At 64.1% G+C, this 21,267-nt stretch overlaps 1 protein-coding gene across 7 annotated transcripts in view; it reads right to left on the bottom strand.

Moving 5' to 3' along the window:
* Positions 1 to 1,696: 1,696 nt before the first annotated feature.
* KCNIP2 (potassium voltage-gated channel interacting protein 2) overlaps positions 1,697 to 21,267 on the bottom strand; it is a 32,113-nt gene continuing 12,542 nt past the window's right edge. Inside the window, exons 2-9 of one of the 7 annotated variants that reach the window (XM_072039716.1) lie at positions 5,105 to 5,204; positions 4,131 to 4,251; positions 3,861 to 3,930; positions 3,707 to 3,777; positions 3,365 to 3,472; positions 3,029 to 3,133; positions 2,766 to 2,828; positions 1,697 to 2,500 (exon numbers count right to left, since the gene is read on the bottom strand). In XM_072039716.1, coding sequence (XP_071895817.1) covers positions 2,453 to 2,500; positions 2,766 to 2,828; positions 3,029 to 3,133; positions 3,365 to 3,472; positions 3,707 to 3,777; positions 3,861 to 3,930; positions 4,131 to 4,251; positions 5,105 to 5,204 — 686 coding nt within the window. In that variant the 3' untranslated portion in view covers positions 1,697 to 2,452. Of the gene's footprint in view, positions 2,501 to 2,765; positions 2,829 to 3,028; positions 3,134 to 3,364; positions 3,473 to 3,706; positions 3,778 to 3,860; positions 3,931 to 4,130; positions 4,256 to 5,104; positions 5,205 to 6,402; positions 6,455 to 8,412; positions 10,598 to 11,135; positions 11,663 to 21,267 lie in introns of those variants that run through there. The other 6 variants (XM_038181608.2, XM_038181611.2, XM_038181610.2 and 3 more) reach the window with 6 other exon arrangements.

The following is a 21,267-nucleotide window of genomic DNA, read 5'->3' as shown; positions in this document are numbered from 1 at the left end:
GGAGAGGTGCGCGGCGCGCACTGCGCATGCTCAGAAGGACGGAGAGGGGAGGGGGGAGGTGGGGGGAGCTCGCGGCGCACGCGCGAGGGGGAGTGAGGGGCGCGGTGCGCATGCGCGGAGTGCCCCCCCTCGGGAGGGGGGGAGGTGGCGGGGCAGCACGCAGGTGCGGGGAGGGGGAGCGCGCATGCGCAGTCGGCTTTGTGTAGGGAAGCGGCGCGGAGGGGGGAGGCGGGGTGGGTGGGGCGGGAAGTGTTTACCCCGGAGCCGCGCATGCGCAGCGCGGGAGCCGTGTGGGCGCATGCGCGGTGCCGGAGCGGCGCCGCTGCTGGGCGGGGCTCCCGCGAGTCCTGACCTAGTTCGCGCGCCCCGCAAGCTAAGCAGGGTCCGGCGGGGCTGGCGGCTGGATGGGTGACCTCCGAGGAGGCGGTGGGCGGAGGAGAAAAACAATGCCAAGCTTTAAAGCAGCAAAAATATAAATTGTAATCTGTGCTTACCTGCCAAATAAATCGTATTAGGAGACCGCGGGAGCGTCACCTCACCGCGCCTCGCCCCGCTGGTAGCCCTCCCTTAACTACCACCACCTCAGCCTTGCCCCAGTCCCCTGTCCCATCCCAGTCCTTGGGGAGCAGGAGCAGAGGGACCCCGATGGTGGCTTTTTGGCAGCCCCCTGCCGCAAGAGGGCACGGCGAGCACACGGATGGCATCGCCCCCCACCAGCAAATCCCAGTTCTTCGGTTAGACTGGGCAGGCTGGAGGAAATGCCCTCAGAAATTGCCATCGCTATGTGTGGACCCAGCTCATTGCCAGCAGCTCCAAATGGCCGACGGGGAGCCAGAGGCTTTGCAAAGAAGCTCACGGCTCTCACAGCCCCACACAGGCCATTTCCCCCATATCCAGAGCCCAGCCTTTTAGGACATTTGTCTCTTTAGCTTTCTGTGTTTGGCCATCACCTCCTGAAGCACAGGAGGCAGGGTGCTGGGGGGTGTCACCACCCCACACCAGCTCCTACATCCCTTTCTTAACACTGCTTTTTTCCTCTTTGTTTTACTTCAGACCATTTTTCCCCACTTCTCAAGGCTTCACTTTCCCAAAAACCCTGCCCCATGCAGCCTCCCTTCACCCTATTAGTGCTTCCATAAGGAACCCCATTCCCCCCCCCCCCATATAGCAAAGACATACCAGCGGTGTGCATAGCGTGGTTAGATTTTATTGTCCTTTTTTTTTTTTTTTTTTTAACCCATAATATTATTATAATACAAAATATACAGACTGGAGATGCCAAGCGGGTCGTGGGTCACCATGCCCTGGGGCTGAGGGGGGGGGGGTCACGCCATGCGACTGCAGCGTGAGGGAGGAGGCATCTGCTCCATGAGGGGGGGGACAGGAGGGGTTGGGGTCGGGGTCGGGGTACCTGCCCTCCCTCCCAGCCGGGAGCAGGGCGGTGAGATGAACAACGTGGCGAATGAACCTAAAAAACCACAGCAACGTCTGCGAGGGCTGGGCCAGGAGCGGGCCCGGTGGGGGTCAGCCCCATAGATCAGGGCCCCGTAGGGCGCTTTGAGCCCTGACACCAGGGGCTCGGCCTGGGTGTGGGGCCCGGCCAGATGCTGGCCTTGCTGGCCCCGTCCCCATCCATCCCAGCTGCCCATCAGCTGCTCGGGACACGGGGCTGGAGCGGCAGAGCTTGGGCACGTCCCCAAAACCCATGGGGTTGCACAGAGGGGTTGGTGTGGGGTCATTAGCCTGTAGCATCCCCATCCCGGATAGGATTTAGAGGTGTACACGAGCAGGACAGGCTCACCTACACGCACCCAGCTCCCAGGAGCTGTCGGTGACAACACAGGGAGTCCCAGCACCCTGCTCCATCCCCAGCCCCCTTCTCCCCCCACCAAAACCCTAACCAGGTCCCCCAGGAGCAGGGTTTGCTGCCCACAGCTCATGCTGTGATTACCCCTGGGTGGGCAAGGAGAGGGACAGGAGAGCAGGGTGGCTCCTGTCTCACGTACAGGACACGGCTGGGGGGGGGGGAAAGGGGAAAGCTGAGGCACTGATGCCCGCTGCAAGACTCTTTATTAGTTCCTAGACAGTGGTGCTTTGGGGTTTGGGCTGGAGCCAGTGCTGGGGCTCCCGGGGAGGGTTGCGGTGTGGGGGCCGTGGCTACCCGGGATGCTGTGCACGGGGGAGCCCCTAAAACAGCATTCCCTCTGGGATCGGGTGCAAGGATGCTCGCCCAGGCCAGATGCATGCCCTGTGCCAGTCATGCCCACACTCCAGTGCCTGGGGGCACCTGCGTGGGGCCCCCCGAGGAAAGCGGGGATGGCCCAGGGGGAGGGAACGTCCCGGTGCCGACCACATCTCCGGGTGGCAGCGGGGAGGCTCGAAGGAGAAGTCGAGAGAGAAGCAGGTTCTGGGCCCGGTGGCAGGAGAGCTCGGCTGGAGGCAGGTCCGGGAGCTAGATCACGTTGTCGAAGAGCTGCATGGACCGCATGATGTTCTCGTCCTGTGGGGAGGAAGGGGGGGGATTGGGGCACAGAGCGGCTCTCGGGGCAGCTGTCCCCAAACCTGGTGTTACCCCATGGCTCCTGCGGGACAGCACTGACCCACAGGATGGGAGCTCCAGGGATTATAAGCAGTAGTCAAGCTCTGCTGGGATGCCTGGTCCTCATCCTGGCTACTGTTCCCAGACCAGAGCTGGGGGCACGGAGGGGTCCCCCAGGGGACAGGGAGGTGGCCCAGCCCCAGAGCAGAGCCGGCGGTGGCTTTACCTTCTGGCAGGACTCCAGGAACTCCTCGATCGTCACCACCCCGTCTTTATTCCGGTCCATTTTCTGCAGCCAAGCACAGCACAAAGGACATGGCAGGGACAGCTCCACAACCACCCCGAGCCCCCTCAAGCCCCAGGCAGGACCAGGGTGACATATTCCTGTCCTGGCTCCAGCCCTGCTGCTCGCTCGACCCCTTTTCATCCCCAGCACAGGGCGTTCTCTGGGTACCAGCTTCGGGGCAGGCACCACAAAGCCCCGCTCACCTGGAAGAAGTTCTCCACGTGCTCCCGCGGTGCCTCCTCCCGCATGGCCGGGTAGGTGTACTTGCCCATCATGTCGTAGATGGACTTCATGATGTCCAGCATTTCCTACAGGGAAAGGAGCAGGGCTGCAGGGTGGACACAGGGCTGTGCCTACACCCAGTCCCCAGCCCTTTGGGGTCCTGTTCACGTCCCCAAAAGACCTGCGAGGTGCTCGAGTGCATTCCTGCACGTGGGCACCTGCCACCCCAGCGACACGCCGGTGCTGTGGGGTCGGGGGAGCCGCCCCCATACACAGACCTGTTGGCAAAGCCGAGCTCAGTGGATATCAGCACCCACCTCTTTGGTGATGCAGCCGTCTTTGTTCAGGTCGTAGAGGTTGAAGGCCCAGTTCAGGCGGTCATCGATGGTGCCCCGCAGGATGATGGAGAGCCCGGACACAAAATCCTGCAAGGATGGGAGGCAGAGGGGTGTCACAGCCATGGGGGGGCTTAGGGATGCTGTGCATCTTTCACCCCATGCAGAAAAAATATTTTTTTATATTGCTTTTCACCATTTTTCCCACTTCCTCAGGGAATTAAACTCCCCCAGCACCTGTGAAGCTGCACACCCATTTAGGCAGCCCAGCCCCAAATGAATGAACCCCCCCCCCAGCCATCCCCCAGCCCCTCCTCAGCTCACCTCGAAGCTGACGGAGCCGTCGTGGTCGGTGTCGAAGGCGTTGAAGAGGAAGGTGGCGTACGTGCTGGAGTCTGGGGGAGGCGGACAGTAAGGGGGGGGGTGCCGGTACCACGGCCCCGGGGGATGGGGCACGGGGATGGGGAGCTGCGCTTACCTCCCTGCGGGAAGAACTGCGAGTAGATCTGCTTGAAGTTCTCCTCGTTAACGATGCCACTCGGGCACTCCTGACAGGGGAAATCACAGCATCACCCCATCAGCATGGGGCTGGTTCGGGGTTCCCTTCCCCTAAAGCCCTGCAGTTTTCCCCCCCCCCCCCTTACCCCCAAAGACCTCCTGGATGCTGCTTTCACCTCCGAGGTCCCCAAAACCCTTCGCAAGCCCTGGGCACCGGCCAGGGCACAGAGCACCCCTGAAGGCTACTCACGTTCTTGAAGCCTCGGTACAGGACCTGCAGCTCTTTGCGGGTGAACTTGGTCTGCTCCTGGAGCTGCTCCAGCCCCTCAGGGCGGTGGCAGACGGTGGAGAGCTCAAACTCATCCTCGACACTGTCTGCAAGGAAGCCGGTGGGAGAGAGGGCGACTGAGGCCAGCGCCATGCCGCGGGCAGATGTGCTTTGCACCGCTCAGGGCGGCAGCTTTTTGGGGTGCCCTGCTTGGCCAGGGCCAGATATACACCAGGAGGGGCTGCTCGGGGACAGCCTGGGTGAGAAAACGCCCCCAGTGCATCTGCCCCACGGAGCTGAGACCCTGCATGCCCACATGTCCGTGCTGCACTGGGATTTGTATCTGCAAGAGGGCTGCCCCCCAACCCCAAACACCCCCCACAGCCTTGTTGGGACCCCATCCTGCCCTCTGTGCCCCCTTCTCCACCCACAGCTTCTCCCCATCCCCATCCCTTCATCCTTGCCCCCCCATACTCACCTCTTTCCTTTCGGGGGGGGCTCAGCTCATACCATGGGGCAGGGGGACCCCCGGTCAGGCTCTCCCGAAATGCCAAATGCCCCCAGAGCAGCTTGGGGGGCTCTGTCCCTGCTCAGCCCCCTCCCTCCCCATCGCACCTCCGTCTCTGTACCATCACCGAGCTTCCAGCCAAATCCCCCAGCCCTTCAACCGGCGCCGGGGGGGGGGGTCCTGCCACCCCCAAACAGCTCCAAAGCAGGTCCAACCACCGTGCATCCCTTGGGAGCCACTCCAGGGCGCTGGAAGGGGGTAAAAACAGCCCGGGAGCAGGCAAGGAGCGAGGTGGGTGCAGAGCCCATTGGATTGGACCCCTCCGGGGGCAGGATTGTGATCCTGACCCCCCTTCCCTCCCCCAAAAAAAAAAGCCACGGGGCAGGGGGGGCGGCAGCCAGCAGCACGGCTGGGGAAACACACACACACAAAGGCAAGAAGAAGCCACTTGCTTTCGCTGAGCGAGGGGATGGATTTGGGCCGGCAGCAGGGCAGCAGTTTGAGGAATCGCTGCTTCAGCGCTTTTTTAGTTTGGCCCGGCGGGTTGCCTGGAAGAAAGAAGGAGTCACCGAGCAGAAGAAGAGTTAACGGAGCGGGGCCGCAGGCAGCTCATGCACGCGGGGACGCGGAGCAGGGAGGCAAAGCCCAGCCCAGGCTCTGCTCAGCCTTTCTGCTCCATCCCAGGACCAACCCAGCCCTGCTGGTCCCATCTTGGAGGTGCCAAGTGCTGAGCACCCTGGACACCCATGGGAGCACACCAGGGTGCAGCAGAGGTGCCCAGAAGCCCAGGGCCAAGCTCTGCCCGTCAGCCCCAAAGCCAAATGCTGCTCCCCGGGGACCTTTCCGCACAGGGCTGTGCAGGATGGAGCCCGAGATGGGATGTGTTGAGCCCCAGCCGGCACCCTCCCGGGGTGCTGCACCCTCCCCGGGGTGCAGGGCTGGGTTTGGTCCCGCTGGCCCTGGAGGGCCAAACACAAAGCATGCGCCCAGCCCAGCCATGCAGCCCCACGTGCACCCCAAGCCCCAGACCCTGGGCGAGGACAGCCAGGAGGGGACGGGGAGCGGGGCTTCTGCCTTTTCCAGGGGTCCCCTCGCTCTGCAATCCCCCCCCCGTGACCCTCTATCCCCCATCCTGACCCCGCTGTTGGCGCACGGCCACGCACCCACTCCCCGCTTCACCCAGGGCCCCGCAGAAGCCAGCAAATGGCGCAGGATGAGCAGCGCAGGCAGGGAGGGGAGGAGGAGGAGGAGGAGAGGAAGGCCGTGCTGGGCTCCAGCCCCCAAAGGCAGGCAGGTGATGGGGCGGGAGGTGCGAGGTCCCTATGAAATCACGGCTGGGCGGGTGGCACCAGGGGTTTTAGGGGATGGAGATGGCTCTAAGAGTTGGTGGCGAGGGCCAGCACCTTGGTGCTGCAGGACCACGTAGCCTGGTCCCGTCTCTAAGTGAGGAAAGGGTTTTTTTTTTCATCCTTTAAGCAGGCATCAGTTGTGCACAAAGCCTGATTTTACCCCAGTTGCTTTTCGGGGGGGTTAACTCGCAGAGGGACATCACACCTTCAGCCTGCCAGGGATGCTCCAGGCTCAGACCTGTCCCCAGCAGAACCGAGCTGTGGGACCAGCCCTGGGGGTTCGGAGCAGCCCCAGGATGGGACGGGATGGACGGACAGACAGAGGGACACGCAGGAGGGTGGGGGGAAACCACACAGCGAGAGATGCAACAGAGAGTTAAACCGTGGTTGGACTCACAGGGGCAGCAGGTATAGGCACGTGCAGTAGGTCAGGTCGGGTGCAAGTTACACTTTAGTTTGTTATAAAGGAAAAAAAAAAAAAAGAAAAAAAATAATGATGTGGGCATTTTCTTAAAGGAGGAAACCGAACAGGGCACGATTCCGGGGGACCCGGGGCAGGGGAGGGAGCGGGTTCAGCACATGCAGCTTAACAAGGAGAGGGGCAACCGGGGCTGGGGCTTTGCTGTCCTGGCTTTGGTGCCCCCGAGGGCTCTGCTGGGGAGGACACGCTGTCCCCTCGCTGTCCCCTCGCTGTCCCCAGCACCCTGGCTGTGGCGGAGGACGGGGAGCATCGCCCTGCCGCTGCCAGCCCTGGCACACGGCTCCTTCCTGAGCGTCCCCGAGAGCTATCGAGCGGCTGGCACGGCACAGCAAACAGAGCAGCAGACAGAAAATGCTGATGGTGTTTTATCTGCCACGGGAGGCCCGCCGGGTTAAGTGGCTTGTCACCTCCCATGCATCACTCCCCAGCTTCAGACCGTGCTCACACACCCAGCCTGCATCCTGGGGCAGCACCCGGGGAAAAGGTTTCCCCATCCCCACCTCCACATGCTGCCGAAACAAAGCCTCCCCTTCCCTCTCCATCCCCCCCGACAGCCAACACACGCTCGCAAGGCGGAGACGGAGCTGCCCCAGCCGCTGGGGGTGCAGGATGAGGCCAGCAGCAGCCCCGCAAATGGCCCTCATCACTCAGCCCTGACAGATTGGAGCGGAGCAGGGCTCGAGGTGCCTGCTGTGGCCGCGGGGGCCAGGAGGCAGCAGACGGCCATCCATTAGGAGTGAAATCAGGGCTGGCATCGCCCGGGGAACAGTGCCCAGCCTGGGGGTGGGCACCCAGCGCAGTGAGGCAGAGCTTATGGGACAGCCAGGCTGGGATACAGGTGCCAAAGAACAGCGGAGCCCTACAAAACCCCTGTGCATGGACACGTCCTGCCCCATCCATCCTGCCCCATCGCCCCTATTCCCCTTTGCCCCATCTCCCACCCCAAAATCCACCAGCACGGAGGGGAGGCGATGCGCAGCCCCTTCCCCTCACAGCATCCCCAGCGCCGGCTGGGATGGGGCAGGGGGAGACTCCCGAACCCCAAATCACGGCCGTGCAGAGTCTGCCAGCTTCTGTCTTCATCCGAGACAGGCTCAGAGCTCGGAGCCAGCTGCTCGGAGCGGGAAGGCAGCCAGAGGAGATGAGACAAGCCGGAGCACCGAGCGGCTCTCCGCGCTCCCGCCCGCTCCAGGCACAAGCAACAGGTCCTGCATCCCTCACCCCGATATATTTTGGGGTCCTCGTGCTGGCCCCGTCCAGCCCTGCCCTCAGCACCCACTCCTCAGGCAGGATAAAGGGGCTGGGGGCTCTTTGAGCCACGCTCCCCCCCAAAAGGCACCAACCCTACAGCAGTGGGGGAGCTTTCCCCACATGGTGCTGTGCCCCACATCCCCCCCACCCTGTCCCAGCTCCCACACCTCTCCCAGCCCACCACTCGCAGCATTTTTCCCCCACTATCTGACAAAGCACCCCCAAACCCCAAAACTCCTGGTAGCCTCCGTCCCCACACATCACTGCACCCCAATACCATCCCCAGCTTCACACTCCCATATACCCCCCTCCCTGGCATCCTGCATCCTAAAACCCCACATCCCAATACCCCTATACCCACCCCAGCATCCCTGTTACCCCTACACCCCAATGCCCCCCACACCCAAGCACCACAACACTCCCAAACACCTCACCCCACAACCCCCAGACACCCTAGGCTCCCTCCCACACCCTAATACCCCCCCAAATGCCCCAAAACACACTAAGCCTCCCCTGAGCACCTCATAGCTCCTGCGCACATGCTGTCCTGGGGCAGGAGGCAAGGAGCAACTCCAAAACGTCCACATCCCATTGCAACCCCATCCCCATTGTGCCCCCGTCCCCATTTTTCGCTCCCATCCCCATTTTCACCCCCATCCCTATTTCTCGCCCCACCTCCCCCGGTCAGGTCGATGATGCCCAAGGCGTGGAGCAGCTTGAGGCTGGAGCAGAGCAGCAGGATGATGCCCACCGTTTGCAGCCCCTGAGGGTCCCAGGGTGCCCCATTAACCGGCATCCCCCTGCCGTGCAGCCCCAGCTGGTCTGGCAGCAGCAGACCTGGTGAGCAGGAGAGGGCAGGGCAGGGGAGGGGAGGGGAGAGCCGCCTTGGCCCTCCCTCTTCCCTCCCCGAACACCCTCCGAGGTCCTTCAGGGCACCCAGGGGAAGGAAGAGCCCATGCATGGACCCACCCCAAAAGCAGTGCGTGGTGGCAGAGACCCCAAAGCCGAGCTCCGCGTGGGGACCCCCCCCCAAGCTCCCCACTCACCCTACTGGGATGGTACCGTGCCCCATCCCACACCACCAAACCCATCCCAACACCTTCCCATACTCCGAATTTCCCATTTTATCTCTATCCTGCGATTTTCTCACCTCCTGGTGGCCGAGGGACCTCCCTGCCCCTCAGCCACCCCCGGTGCAGGACGCGGCCCCGTTTCCAGCCGCGTCCCCTCGCCCCCCTCACATCAGCGACACGCAGCGAGAGCCCGGCCGGAGGGAATCGATGTGAAAAGTGATTAACACGAGGCCGGAGGGGAGAAGAGATTCAACAAGCTAATTACGTCTGGCTGGGCTGAGCGGGACGTGACACCGGCGCACGCCGCAGGCACCGCGGTCCTCGGGGACGCTCGGTGCTGGAGAATTGCCCCCAGCCTGGCCCCAGGGTTACAGGTGAGGGGTTCAGGATGCGGGGCCAGGTCCTGAAAGGAGGGCACAGCAGCTGCCATACGTGGCTGCCCCGTTGCATCCCTCTTTGGGAGCAGCTCTCTCCTGATTCAGCCGCCAGTCGCTGCCCAAACCAGCTGAAAACCCCTGGGAAAGGCAAGGCAAAGGGAAATCCCTGGTGCATCCCAATCCAAGGACCCCAAGAACCCAACCTGGGGCACCCGCAGCCACGCCAGGCTGGGATTTGGCGCTCCAAGAACTCCCCCAGCTGCATCAAGCTCTCACAGACCTCTCCAGGACCGTCCAACCTGCCAGGATCGATGACACCCTGACCCCCGGGGACCCCTGGCACCGTGCCCCAAAGAGCTGGTCCTTCCCCCAGCCAGGGCACTGCGCTCCTGCCAAAGGCATTCCTGGAAAGCAGGAGGAAAAAGGGAGGAAAGCAGGGCTGCGCGCAGGGCTGGGCGTTCTCCAGCACCGTGGGGATGCTCCAGACCTCGCAGTGGCCAGCACACCCCATGCTGGGGGCTCTCCAAGACGACCCCCTCCTGCCCACCCCGGGGCACTCATCATCCCTCTGCGTACAGCCTGCAGCTCCATCTAACATTCACCGGAGGCTCGCTCATGAAGGCAGCTCCCCCAGCCTTTTATCTGCCTGCCCAGCCCTCCTCGCAGCCAGGCCCGATTGCTCCTCGCTGAATTATTGATGTCGCACTTGGGGAGCCAAAAAAAAAAAATCGATGGTGTTTTTCTTCGCCTGCCCCTCCCTAAGCATTCATCCGGAGAGGGCTTTTGGCAGGGGCTGGGAGCAGGGCAGCAGCCAGGGCTGGGGCCAGGCTGGTGGCACAGGGCTGTGAGGAGGCTTGGTGGTGATTAACCGGCTGATAAACCACGCCGGGGCTGGCACCGACCGCCCCGACCTCCCGGAGCGCAGCGCACCCATGGGAGACATCAGTGGCTGCATCCAGCAGGCACTGGATGTGACCCCAAGGGGGACGTGCAGCTGGGAACGGGTTGCTCAGGGCCTCATCCTGCTGATTCTGGGAGCCCACCAAGGCTGGAGATCCCCCCAGCCTCATCCCACTGCTCTCCGTGGTCCCCCAGGGTTGGGGACAAGCTCTTCCAGAGCTCCATCCCCAGCCCCCCAGGACAGCACCAGCACAGCCTGGGTATGGCTGAGACCCCAGGGATGGGGCAGGGGGGGCCCAGCCACAACCCCAGCACCCCCAGGCAGGGGAGGCAGAGCCACAGGCGGTGTCGATGGCCCCGAGCAGATGGCAGGGCCCCATATCCATTAGCGGCCCCGAGCCATTAGTGTAGGGTTTCAGGCTTTTTGCGGTCCCTGGGCTGTCGCTGCCAGCCCTGCACGCTGGTAAACAACAGCCAGGCAGGGGACTCAGCATTTCCCCACCCCAAAAAACCCCTTGGGATGATCCCCAGAGAGCAAAGCGCCCTACCTGCCACCTCCTGAGCCCAGGGGGGTGACCCAGCTCCTGCCACAAGGCGCAGCACTACAACCCAGCTCAGTGCCCAAAATCCCAGCCCTGCCCCAATTTTCTGCCTCTGGAGCAGGGCGTTCCTCGCTCCTGCCTTCACCTGTTTGGTGATGGAGCAATTGGTGCCAATGCGGGGCACCTGGGTCCCCCTCCTGTCCTTACAGCGGGGCAAATCCCCGTGCTCCCCGCTGTCCCCATGCCGCACGGTGACACCCCGAGGGTCTCAGGGGTGTGCCACCACCCCTCCCGTCCCCTTTGAAGGACGCAGGACCCCTCCCCTGACTCGGACAGGCAGAGTCACTTGGGGGGGACATGGAGAGTCCCCAGGGGACATGGGTGCAGGGCAGCAGAGTTGGGACCGGGGGGCTCCTCTTTACCTCCCCCATCCCCAAAGCAGCAGAGGGACCCCTCTGATGTCCCCCCGTGTCCCCAGAGGGGCCAGCACCCCCCGCCCCCGGTACCTTCCAAGGACACGGGCTCGAAGAGGCCGAATTGCTCCAGCACCTTGACGAAGAGCACCAAGACCACCAGCACCGCGATCATCTCCAGGCCTTCCAGGTTCATGGTGGGGGCGTCTCATGGCCCCGCGCCCCCCCTGGCCCCCCTCACCCCGACGCAGCGGCCGCCAGACCACGCATCCCTTGGGGACAGCTGTCCCCAGGGGGGGGTTGGTGGATGTCACCCCTCTTTTTGGGGACGTCTGGGGCTGGCACGGGCGGCTCCGGGAGCTGGGAGCCAAATAGGGCCGTGCCTGCGCGGGAGAGCGGAGAGAGGCCAAGCCAGGGGGGGGTGTGGGGTGGCGGGCCGGGGGGGCAGGAGGCATGCCCTCCCATCCCAATGACACCACCGCCATCGATTTGCTTAATGCAGTTGCTACGGAAACGGGCCGCAGATATTAAAAGGCATTCGGTTCCCGGGGGGGGGACACACACACACACGGTGGGGACAGGACGCTGGGCACCGGGTAAACATCCAGGATGGGGATGACTCAGGCTTGTCCTCTGCGCCTCTCCCCATCCCATCCCGTGCACCATGGGGACCGGCACCCCAAAAACATAGGGGGAGGCAGGGGCTGCCCCCGCGTCCTCCCGACCCCCGGGGCAGGATGGAGCCGGGGGCACGGGGAGCCCGAGGGACCCGGCCAAGGTCACGCAGCGGTGGGCGGAGGAGCCGGGCGTCCGAGTGCCTCCAGCAGGCAGCCAGCGGGGCTAAATTTAGCTGCCATGCATTTTTTACAGCGTTCCAGCCCTTGCTCCAAGGGTGGCCCGGTCCCACGTGCGGGGACGAAGCAAGAGCAGCCCCGGTACTGGTGAGGAAAGCGGGGAGCGGGGCTGTCCCCCAGGAGCTCGCCGTGCCACGGGGCCAGATTGGGGTGGGGTGGCCGTGCCCAGGCTATAGGGCAGCCCCCTGCCCACTTATAGGGTCCTTCCACCTCCTGAAGGTGGGACCATGGGGAAAACATCACCAGGGGAACCGAGCGGCTCCGTGCCACCGGGCTCGGTGTCTCCTCCAGCCCTGGGGCCTCTGCTGCCAGCAGTAAGATGCCAGCAACGCATCACAAGTGGCTTGGGGAGAGCACTGAGAGCCCTCCCCGGGGAAGCATCCCTCAGGCTGGAGGATTGCGGGGCTGACAGCTCCCGTTCTTGGAAAGCGGCGAGTTTCCAGGCACCGAGGCTGCTCCCAGCTTCACCTCCGCCCAGGGTGACTCCTTTGGGGACAGGGTGGCCCTGGCCTGTTGCACTCTCGGAGGAAGTTTCCCCTTTTTTTTTTTTTAAAGCCACTCCTCTGGCCGAGCCCTGCCTGCATCCATCCGATCCTCTCCCCCAGCTGCTCCCACGACTGGCAGCTGTCCCATGTGCTACGAGACTATTTAAGCAACCTATTTTTGGGCAGAAACAGCCCAAACACCCCCAGAGGAGCCCCTCCAGCCAGGACTTGTCCCTGCAAAAAGGGTCAGCTCCTCCGCAAGGGAATTGTCCCCCCGCTGGAGCTGCTCTGAGGACGGAGGGGACGCATGGGACAAACCCATGGAGCCGGACCCACCGCCACCTGCAAGGGATGCTCGAACGGGCAGCCAAAACCCGCTCACCCTGGCAGAAATGGGACAGGGCTGTGCCCCCCAGCCCCCCCAGGAGCATCACTCCCAGCGTTCAGCCACGCCATGGGAAGAGCCCGGAGGCCCTGGCAGATCTGTGCTGGCAGAGGTCACACGGGTGGATGGATAAATGCGTGCCCTGGGCAGGAGAAGCCCTGCACAGCCCTGGACCAGGGCCACCTCTCGTGTCACACCCCGCTGCTTGCCTTGGGGTGTCACTGTGCCACGCACCCAGCGTGCACATCCCACAGCAGTGGGGGTCACCAACAAATCTGGGACCCCTGCAGCAGCCCACAGCCCAACGCAGCAGGTGAGGAGCCGAGATGTAGGTCATGCCCAGAGGGACCAGGAGCCCTAAAACACAAGGTGGGGCCCCCAGCATCACCGATTTGCTCCGAGGTTAAATGGGAACCACTGGGGTGGAGGCACCCGGACGTCCCCACGGCTGGCACCGGCTGCTCTCACACAGCAGGACCAGGACGGGCGGGCATCAAGTGACCGAGGAGGACAACGAGGTGCCCCAGAGACAGGTCCCCGATCTCTTTTTCCCACACCAAGTGCCCAAGTCACCCCACCAGCTGGCTTGCAGAGTGGGGACGGGATGGCCCCCATGCCCCCAAGCCCGTACCTTCGATGCCGCTGATGATTTTGAAGCAGCGGGTGGTGAACCAGTAGGAGATGAGCAGCAGGATGGCGATCAGGGAGGCATAGAGCAGGCTGTCGTTGTGCAGGGATGTCCTCTCCATGGCTCCATCCCCAGCACCCGCTCAGCACCCCCAGCCCAGCCCCAGCTCGCTATCTGGGGCAGCCCTACCCCGGCAGCCCCCCGGCCACGGCGGGCAGGGAGGCGGGCGTGCAGGCAGGTAATTGGGGGCGGCGTGTGAGAGCCAGGCTCCCAAACCAATTACCTTAATTGTGCTCAGGCAGCACATGGCAAAACGGTTAAAAATAACCCTGCCGGCCCCGGGGGGAGCCCAGCACCAGCAGAGCAGAGAGGCAGGGGGCTGAGCGGGGCTGAGCACGGGGAGAGCTCGCCACACGTGCGGCCGTCGCCGTGGCACAAAGGCTGCTCCGAGTTGGGCAGCTCCCGGTGACCCCAGCGGGAGGAGCACAGGCTGAGGAAGGGCTCAGCTCCTCGATGTCACCCCACAAGAGGAGCTGGGAGTCCTGGAAACTGGGATTCCCCCAGGGGATGATGCTGCAGCCCAGCAGCAGCCAGCGCCGGGATGTGCGTGCCCGTCCTTGCTGCAGACACCGCGCCTCGAAGGCATCTCCTGCCTGGAGAGCTGGGTCTGGCAGAGCGGCGTGACAATCCCATCCCCTGACCCCCCCAGTTTGGGATCAGCCTCATCTTTTTTCGTCCTGGAGCCAGACCCACCTGCCTGGCTCCTGTTCTGCAACACCGGGGAACATCACACGAGCCCCAAACCCCGCAGGACAACCCGCACGCGTGCCCGAGACCCCTCCAGTCCCCAAACCATTTCTTAGCCCCATCAGAGGGACATGTGGCTGGGGAAAATGCCACCCAGGACGTGCAGCCCAGGCTGGCTTAGGGGAAAATCACCCACAGGACGGGTGCCCCTAGCCCAGTGCCACAAGGTGCTGGGGCGCAGTGGGGTTTGGCTGTCCCCCAGGACGTGCCATGGGACCAGCCGGGTCACGGTCCCCAGCACAGCTGAGTGACATCTGCCCAGGCCCCTGGGGGGCAGCCTGGTGGATAGGAGCCTCTCTCTTTTATTTTTTTTTATTTTTTGCTTCTCGGGGCCATCATCCATTAGGGAGAGTTAAATTTAGGTTACAGCTGATCCCTTATTACCTCGCTGCTAATCAGAGCGCGAGCAGATTATTAATAAGCACATTAAAATATTGGCAAAATGCTATTTCGGGGAGGTGAAGTCACAGTTTTAATCTGGTTAATTGATTGAGTCATTTCTCTTTCCCCCCCCATTGACGACCTGCCCTTGCCTGGCTCCCTAGGGTGCCTGGCTGGGGGGCACCCCCCCCCCAGGTCCCTGTGGCCGGGCACCTGGTGCCATCCATGGTGAGCTCCGTGGCATCTCCTTAGCCTGTGCAGGGAGGGCAGAGGGGCTCATCCCCAAAAAAAGGGGCAGGTGGGGGCACAGAGGAGGACTGGAGCAGTGGCTGGGGAGGAGGAGGTGTGCAAACCCCGCATCCCAGCCCCAAACACCAAACCTTGGTGGAGCACAGACCTGCCCAGCTTGGGGTTTCCACCCACTCCAGCTTTTCCCCAGCACAGAGGACCCCAAGAAGAGGGTGAGCAGTGGCAACCTATGCCCTGCTGCCAGCCCTGCCCTCTGTGACTGTCCCAGCCCAGCATGGCCATGGGGACATCACGGGGACAAGCCCTTGGGGTGGCTCAGCATTGCACATGGGGACACCCGCTAAGGATCGGCCCCATAGAGCCCATCTGGGCTGGGTAGGGAAGCCCAGGGCGGCAGGACGAGGACCTGGAGGACATCCCTGCGTGTTGGGGGACAGCAGCACCCCGAGGTGCCCCGTCACCTGCAGCTCTCAGCCGACTCATCCCCTGCTCAGGACGAGAGGGATGGTGCCCGATGGAGATGGGCACAGCACCTTGGCACGGCTCAGATGGGAGATGGCACCCCCGTGTCCCCACAGCCCTGCCACCAGCCCCCAGCACAGCACCGTGGGTATCCCCACCCTCCCCATGCCCCAGGGGCTGGGAGAGAGGCGGATGAGGAGGGGACGGAGGCCGGCAGGATTCCTGTGGGCAGCCTGGCTCCTGGGGGAGGTGGCACGAGTACCAGCCCTGTTCCAAGGAGTGCCGTGGCCACGTTGGCCCAGCAAGGCCTTCCCCGTGCTCCCAGCTCCTGGGCATCCCGGGCACCAGGGCGGCTCCTGCTCCGCACGCACCCCAAAAGCCGTGCAGGGCTTGGCCCCAAAGCAGGGGCTGCCGTTGTCCCTGGGGTCCCAGCACACACAGGCACACCACGACCTCCCCGAGCCGTGCCCACAGCAGTTAGGAGGTGGCTCCTGGCCCTGACCAGACAGGGGGTGGGACGGGGGGCTTGGCAGCAGAGGGGGCTCAGGGAGGGAGGGCTGCGGGTCCTGCCACGGCTGTGCCATCCCACTGAGGGGCACACGGCTCCGTCCCCAGGGCCAGGTGGCATCCCAGGGCGGAGGGGCAGGACCAGGGCACCAGGAGTGTCCCTGCCCCAGCTCTGCGCACACCCAGGGCTCCTCCTGCAGCCTGGAGGGGCATCAGGGAGGGGCACGCCGGCTGCGATGGACGTGTCCCCTCCCCAGCTAAAATATTCCTGGCACCCCAAGTCCTCAGGGGACCTCCGGGGGCTCTCATCACCCCTTCAAGCATCATTCGCCTTGCTCCCCATGGAGCACGCTGCGACCCCCCTGCCTTGGGGCTGAATCTCTCAGCACCCAAACGCCCCCCTCCCCAAATAACCCCGCAGACACAAGCCACGGAGCCCCCCTCCCGCAGCACGGAGCCCCCAGCCCCCAGGGCAGCACCTACCTTGGGAGAGGGTCCCGGTGACGAACTGGTAGAAGGAGCGGATCACTCGGCCCAGCTGCCTCTTGCAGCGCTGCTGGCACTGGCTCATGGCTCCAGCTCGCAGCGCTGGGGAGGGACCCGGCCTCAACCCCCCCAAACCCAGCCACCAAACAGCCCCCGGCTCCTCCGAGCGCCCGGCGATGCCCGGGGCAGGACAGAGCCTTCCCAGCCCGCAGCGAGCCCGTGGGCATCAGCGGCAGGTGCAGCAGCCCTGCGGGGAGGGCAGCGGCAGCGCGGCAGCCTCCAGGCCCTGCTCCCGGGTGGCAGGCAGGCAGCCGGGAAGTTTTGTGCCGGGATGGTCCCGGGAGGCCGGGCTGCCAGCCAAAAAGCCACCAGGGATGGCTCTCCCCAGGCGGAGGTGCACCAAAGCTCAGCCTCAGCTGCAGGGCAGGCAGTGGGGTGCCAGGGTGAGACCCCTGGAGCCGTGCCAACCCGCTGCCCCCTCTGCAAAAAGGGTGCAGGGAGAGGTGGGGAGCAGCAGCCGGGGGATGCTCGGGGCTGGGGAGCCTCGGGGAGAGGCAGGCGGGCACCTCCTGGCTGGCAGAGCCCCGGCTTGCCCCCGGCTCGTGGTCCGCCCCTTGGCACCAGCTCGCCCCAGGAGCCGAGGCAGGTTGGTATGGCAACCCGCAGGCTCCACAGGTCCCGCTGGCCAATGAGGCACTGCTGCATCCCGGGGCCGCCTCTCTCCAAAGGATGCTCCTTCCGGAGGGGAGCTGAAATGGAGAGCGTCCGGCATCCCTGGGCATCACCCATCCAGCGCTGAGAGCGTCCTGCAGCCTTGGGTACCTTGGGTACCATCCTTGGTACCAGGTGCCGAGAGCATCCTGCATCCCCAGCCATCATTTGTCTGGCACAGCGAGCATCCTACATCCCCAGGCATCCCTCACGGCGAGCATCCTGCATCCCCAGGCATCATCCATCCGGCACAGCGAGCATCCCACATCCCCAGGCATCCCTCACGGCGAGCATCCTGCATCCCCGGGTACCTCCAGCGGGCTCCACACAGCGAAGGAGAGGAGGTGCAAGGATGGGAAAAAGAGGATTCAGGCTCCCACGCTGCCCGGACTCAGAGCTGCTCGCTCCAAAGCTGGGGCTGGCAGCGAGCTGCTGGTTTGCACGGTGTGTCAGAGCCAGGAGAGAGTCTGGCGCGTGGCAGCAGTGGGATTTCCCGGCTCCCAGAGCCAGCCCGAGATGCTCCGTGCCTCCTGGCAAGCACGTCCCTTCCCCGAGCCCCATTTCCCCAGCCGCGGTTCCCTGCTCCGCATCGCTTCCACCCCCCGTGCCTGCAGGATGGCAGCTCCGCGTCCATCCCGGCTCTATTATCTCATGAGCTTCATCTCTTATTAATGGGGGAGGAAGCGAAGAAAAAGGGACGTGATGGAAATTATAGCTTCTGCTCCCTTGGAGACGGAAAGGGTGCGCAGGCACGAGCCGGCCAGGCACAGCCGGAGTGCCCAGTCCCTGCCAGGAGCCCTAAGGGGCAGGGCAGGAGCCCCCCCAGGGTTGGTATGGGGTAACCTCATCCCCTGCTCCCCAAAAGAAGGGGCATCCTACCTCCATCAGCCAAAAGCTTGGAAATTTGGGCTGCCAGCGGTGCCCAGTCCCCTCCTGCCACCCCACAGGGACAGATCAGGGTGCCCAGACCCTCGTCCTCGCCTGTGGTGCCCAGCACCCAAAAAAACCCGTGGGACACCGGAGAGGTGGCAAACAGCCACAGGAGGGTGCCAGAGCCCACAGGACACGACAGCAGCAAAGTTGGCAGAGAAATCCCAAATCCATCACCCCGCTCCTTGGGAGCAGACCCATGGGAGGTGGGCGATGCCAGCACCATCCTGCGCGCCCTGATGTCCATGTGGGACAGGCGCCCCAAAACTGCATGCACAGAGCACCCCACGGTGGCCTTAGGGACACCGCTGGGGAGAAGAGCCCGGCACCGATGTCACCCCCCAGCCCTGGCTGCCCCACCAGCACCCTTGGGTGCTAAACCAGTCTGGAACTGGAGAGGGGTTCCCAAAGAGCATCACCCCTTTGGTTCAGCCCTCGGCTCTCCAGGGGGGACCTCATGCAATGACAGCAGGCAGAAGCTTGTAGGGACCCCCTGGGCTGAGCCTGGGGACTGTCCCCTCCCCACCCCACAGGCAGCAGGGGGGTTGCAAGGAAGGAGCCCCACAGCAGCTCCCTCCTGGTTCCCATCCCCAGCTCCCTCCGAGCGCACGGTCCCCGGGCTGGCAGCGGGGACACCGCCTGCCACCCGCCCAGGAGAGCAGCAAAGCCACGGGGTCACCCTGTGCCACCTGTGGGGTGACAGAGCCCAGAGGGGTGACAGAGCCCATGGGGGTGACAAAGCCCGTGGGGTGACACAGGCCGAGCGGTGGCACCGTGCTGCTGCTGCTGCCTGACGCTAAGAGGAGCCCCCGCACAGCGCAGAACCAGGCCACGGGGAGGTGAGCTGGGGACAGGGCTCCTTCAGTTGCCTGGTGGCACTTGGGGGACAGCAGGGGACATGTGCGGATGTGTCAGCCACGTGTGCGTGGCTATATGGCCACGACGGTGACAGCTCTGCCGGGGAGGGGACACGCACCACGGTCCCCCCCCAAGCTTCCCCAGGCCATGGCCGTGGGGCTGGGGGCTGCCAGGAGAGCGCTGGGGGCAGGGAGCAGCCGGGGGAATTTGTGCTGCTTCCCTGCCATGAAATATTCATCGGCACAGCCGCAAAAAGAAGGGGGGAATCAAAGGTAAACAGCAGCGGGGGGAGCAGACACAGCGCTGGCAGGCGGCACGGCGCGGCACAAAGTCCGTGGGGTGGCTGGGGTAAGGTATGTAGGGCTGGCACTTTTATGGGGTCCCTCGTGCCCAGGCAATGCCCATCCCACTATCACGGTGCCGTGGGCATGGGAACACCCCTGGGAAATGCTCTCAGGTGGCAGAGAGCCCCCCCGGAACTGGGGCAAAAGGGATGAGGAGGGGCACGACTCCAGCCCCTGGTCCCCAACAGCACCACGGCGCGGTGTCCCTCCAGCCCTGGCCACGCTGCCTCCTCCCAGCCCTGGGGACCTGCAGCCTCCGGGAGGCAGGGAAGTGCCGAAAACACGATGCCACGATGCCGGAGGAAATAAATAAGGCGGCTAATGAGGTAATTTGCATAGCTATTAGCAGGCAGGATTTGCAGCGCATCTGACATGGGATGCGCCGTCACAGCCCGGGGCTTCAGCAGGTGCTCGCGGAGGAAATCGTGCGCCACCAGCTGCAGGGGCCCTTTGGTGGGCATGGCCCTTGATCCGGGGATGCAACGGGGACAGGAGGGAGCTGAGCAGGGCACGGAGCGGGGCAGACATCCCGCTGTCCCCAGGGGTGCAGGGGCAGCTCACGTGCTGCGTCCCGAGCTGCTGTGCCAGGGTAAATGCCCCGTAACGCATCCCCGTGTGATGGAGAGGGGTGGCGTGCAGGGCCACCCTCCCGCGGGCTGCCACAGCACGTCTGGCTTTGATCAGAGACCTGCCGTGACAGCTCGGCTCGTTCCCAGCTGCTGGAGCTTGTTAAAAAATGCATGTGGTGTGATCCGGCTGCTCGGGGAGGTGCTGCCAGGGAAGGAGCCCGGCCCCGAGGCTGCTGGCCCCAAATGCCATCCTGCCCGTGGCTGGCACGCAGCGGGAGATGGGGCAGCAGCCCGGCACTGGTGGCACAAGGCTGGGGCTGGGGACATGTCCAGAAAGACCCAAAGACGGGTGTTTGGACAGACAGACACCAGCTCCACCAGCAGCTTGAGCCAAAGCCCCCCCAGCAGCACGCCGGGGCATCCATCGCACCCATCGCCGGCCCATGGGAGCTGAGCTGCTCCCGTCCCAGCCTCCAAGTTACACCAAGGCTCCTCCCAGGCTGTATTTTTAAGTCAGTTCTGCTAAATATTTCAAGGATTTACACAGAAAAGCTCTCTGTGCTCCGCAGCACACGGGCGGGCTGCGGCACCCCCGCCTGCGGGGCGTGAATAATTCATTGCACCCGGGGAGGAGGGGACGGGGCGGGCTGGATCCATCATCCCCAGCCATGGGTGCACCCTGAGACCACCCCAAGACCCTCAAAGAGCACAGCTGAATCTCCTAATCCCAAAAGAGCAGCAGTGGGGCTCATTTTGCCCCTTGGATGCCCACCCACCCCACGGGGGGCAGCAGGGTTTCCACCCCCGGCACAGCACCCCACACTTTCCATGCCCACAAAGCCTTCCCTGCCCTCTCCAAACCTCACCTGAGCAGACTGGGGAAGAAAAATAAATCTCAGCTTGGCCACAGGGATGGGAGCAGCGCCTCGTTACAGCCCCCACCCTGTCCCCAAACCTGCCAGAGACAAATCAGCAAGCCCCGTGCGATTACGCACAGGTTGTGCTCCGATAAACGGGAGACGGCACCGGGCTCATTTCCGTGTAATCAGCGCCAGCTCGGCGGGGTGACGGGAGGTGGGGACAGCAGGGACAGAGGTGCCGGGGATGTCACCTCGCCTCCCAGGCACGTGGGTTCCCGGGGGTGTCGGTGGGCTGGCAGCGTGGCCCCCTCGTTGCAGCACCGGGAGCGCCGGCACGCAGCGGCTGCACAGCTGGGAGAGCGAGATAAGGTGACCCAGGGATCCCAGGGAGGGAAAACAGTCTTCAAAAGGCAGGGATCTCCCCAAAAAGGACTCGGCTTGAAGGCATGGGGAGTGTTTGCTGCTATGAATAACCCCGGTGCTGCAGCAAGGGGCCTGCTCCCTGTTCCCTGTTCCCGGAGATGCAGCAGGGAGGGAGGCTGGAGATGGGGCCGAGACCCCAACCCACAGCTCTCCCCCCTTGATGTCCCCACACCGGCAGCCCCCCAGCTGGCCTGACACCCCCGATGGGTGACATCCTGCCTGGGGGGGATCCAGGGGTGGCTTTTTTCAGCCTCAACCCCAAACACTTGGGATTGATGCCCCCCAT

This window comes from Anas platyrhynchos, chromosome 6, assembly GCF_047663525.1.
Source record: "Anas platyrhynchos isolate ZD024472 breed Pekin duck chromosome 6, IASCAAS_PekinDuck_T2T, whole genome shotgun sequence".
NCBI lineage: Eukaryota > Metazoa > Chordata > Aves > Anseriformes > Anatidae > Anas > Anas platyrhynchos.
The sequence above is the reverse complement of the archived record's forward strand: the minus strand, read 5'-3'. Positions and strand labels throughout refer to the sequence as shown.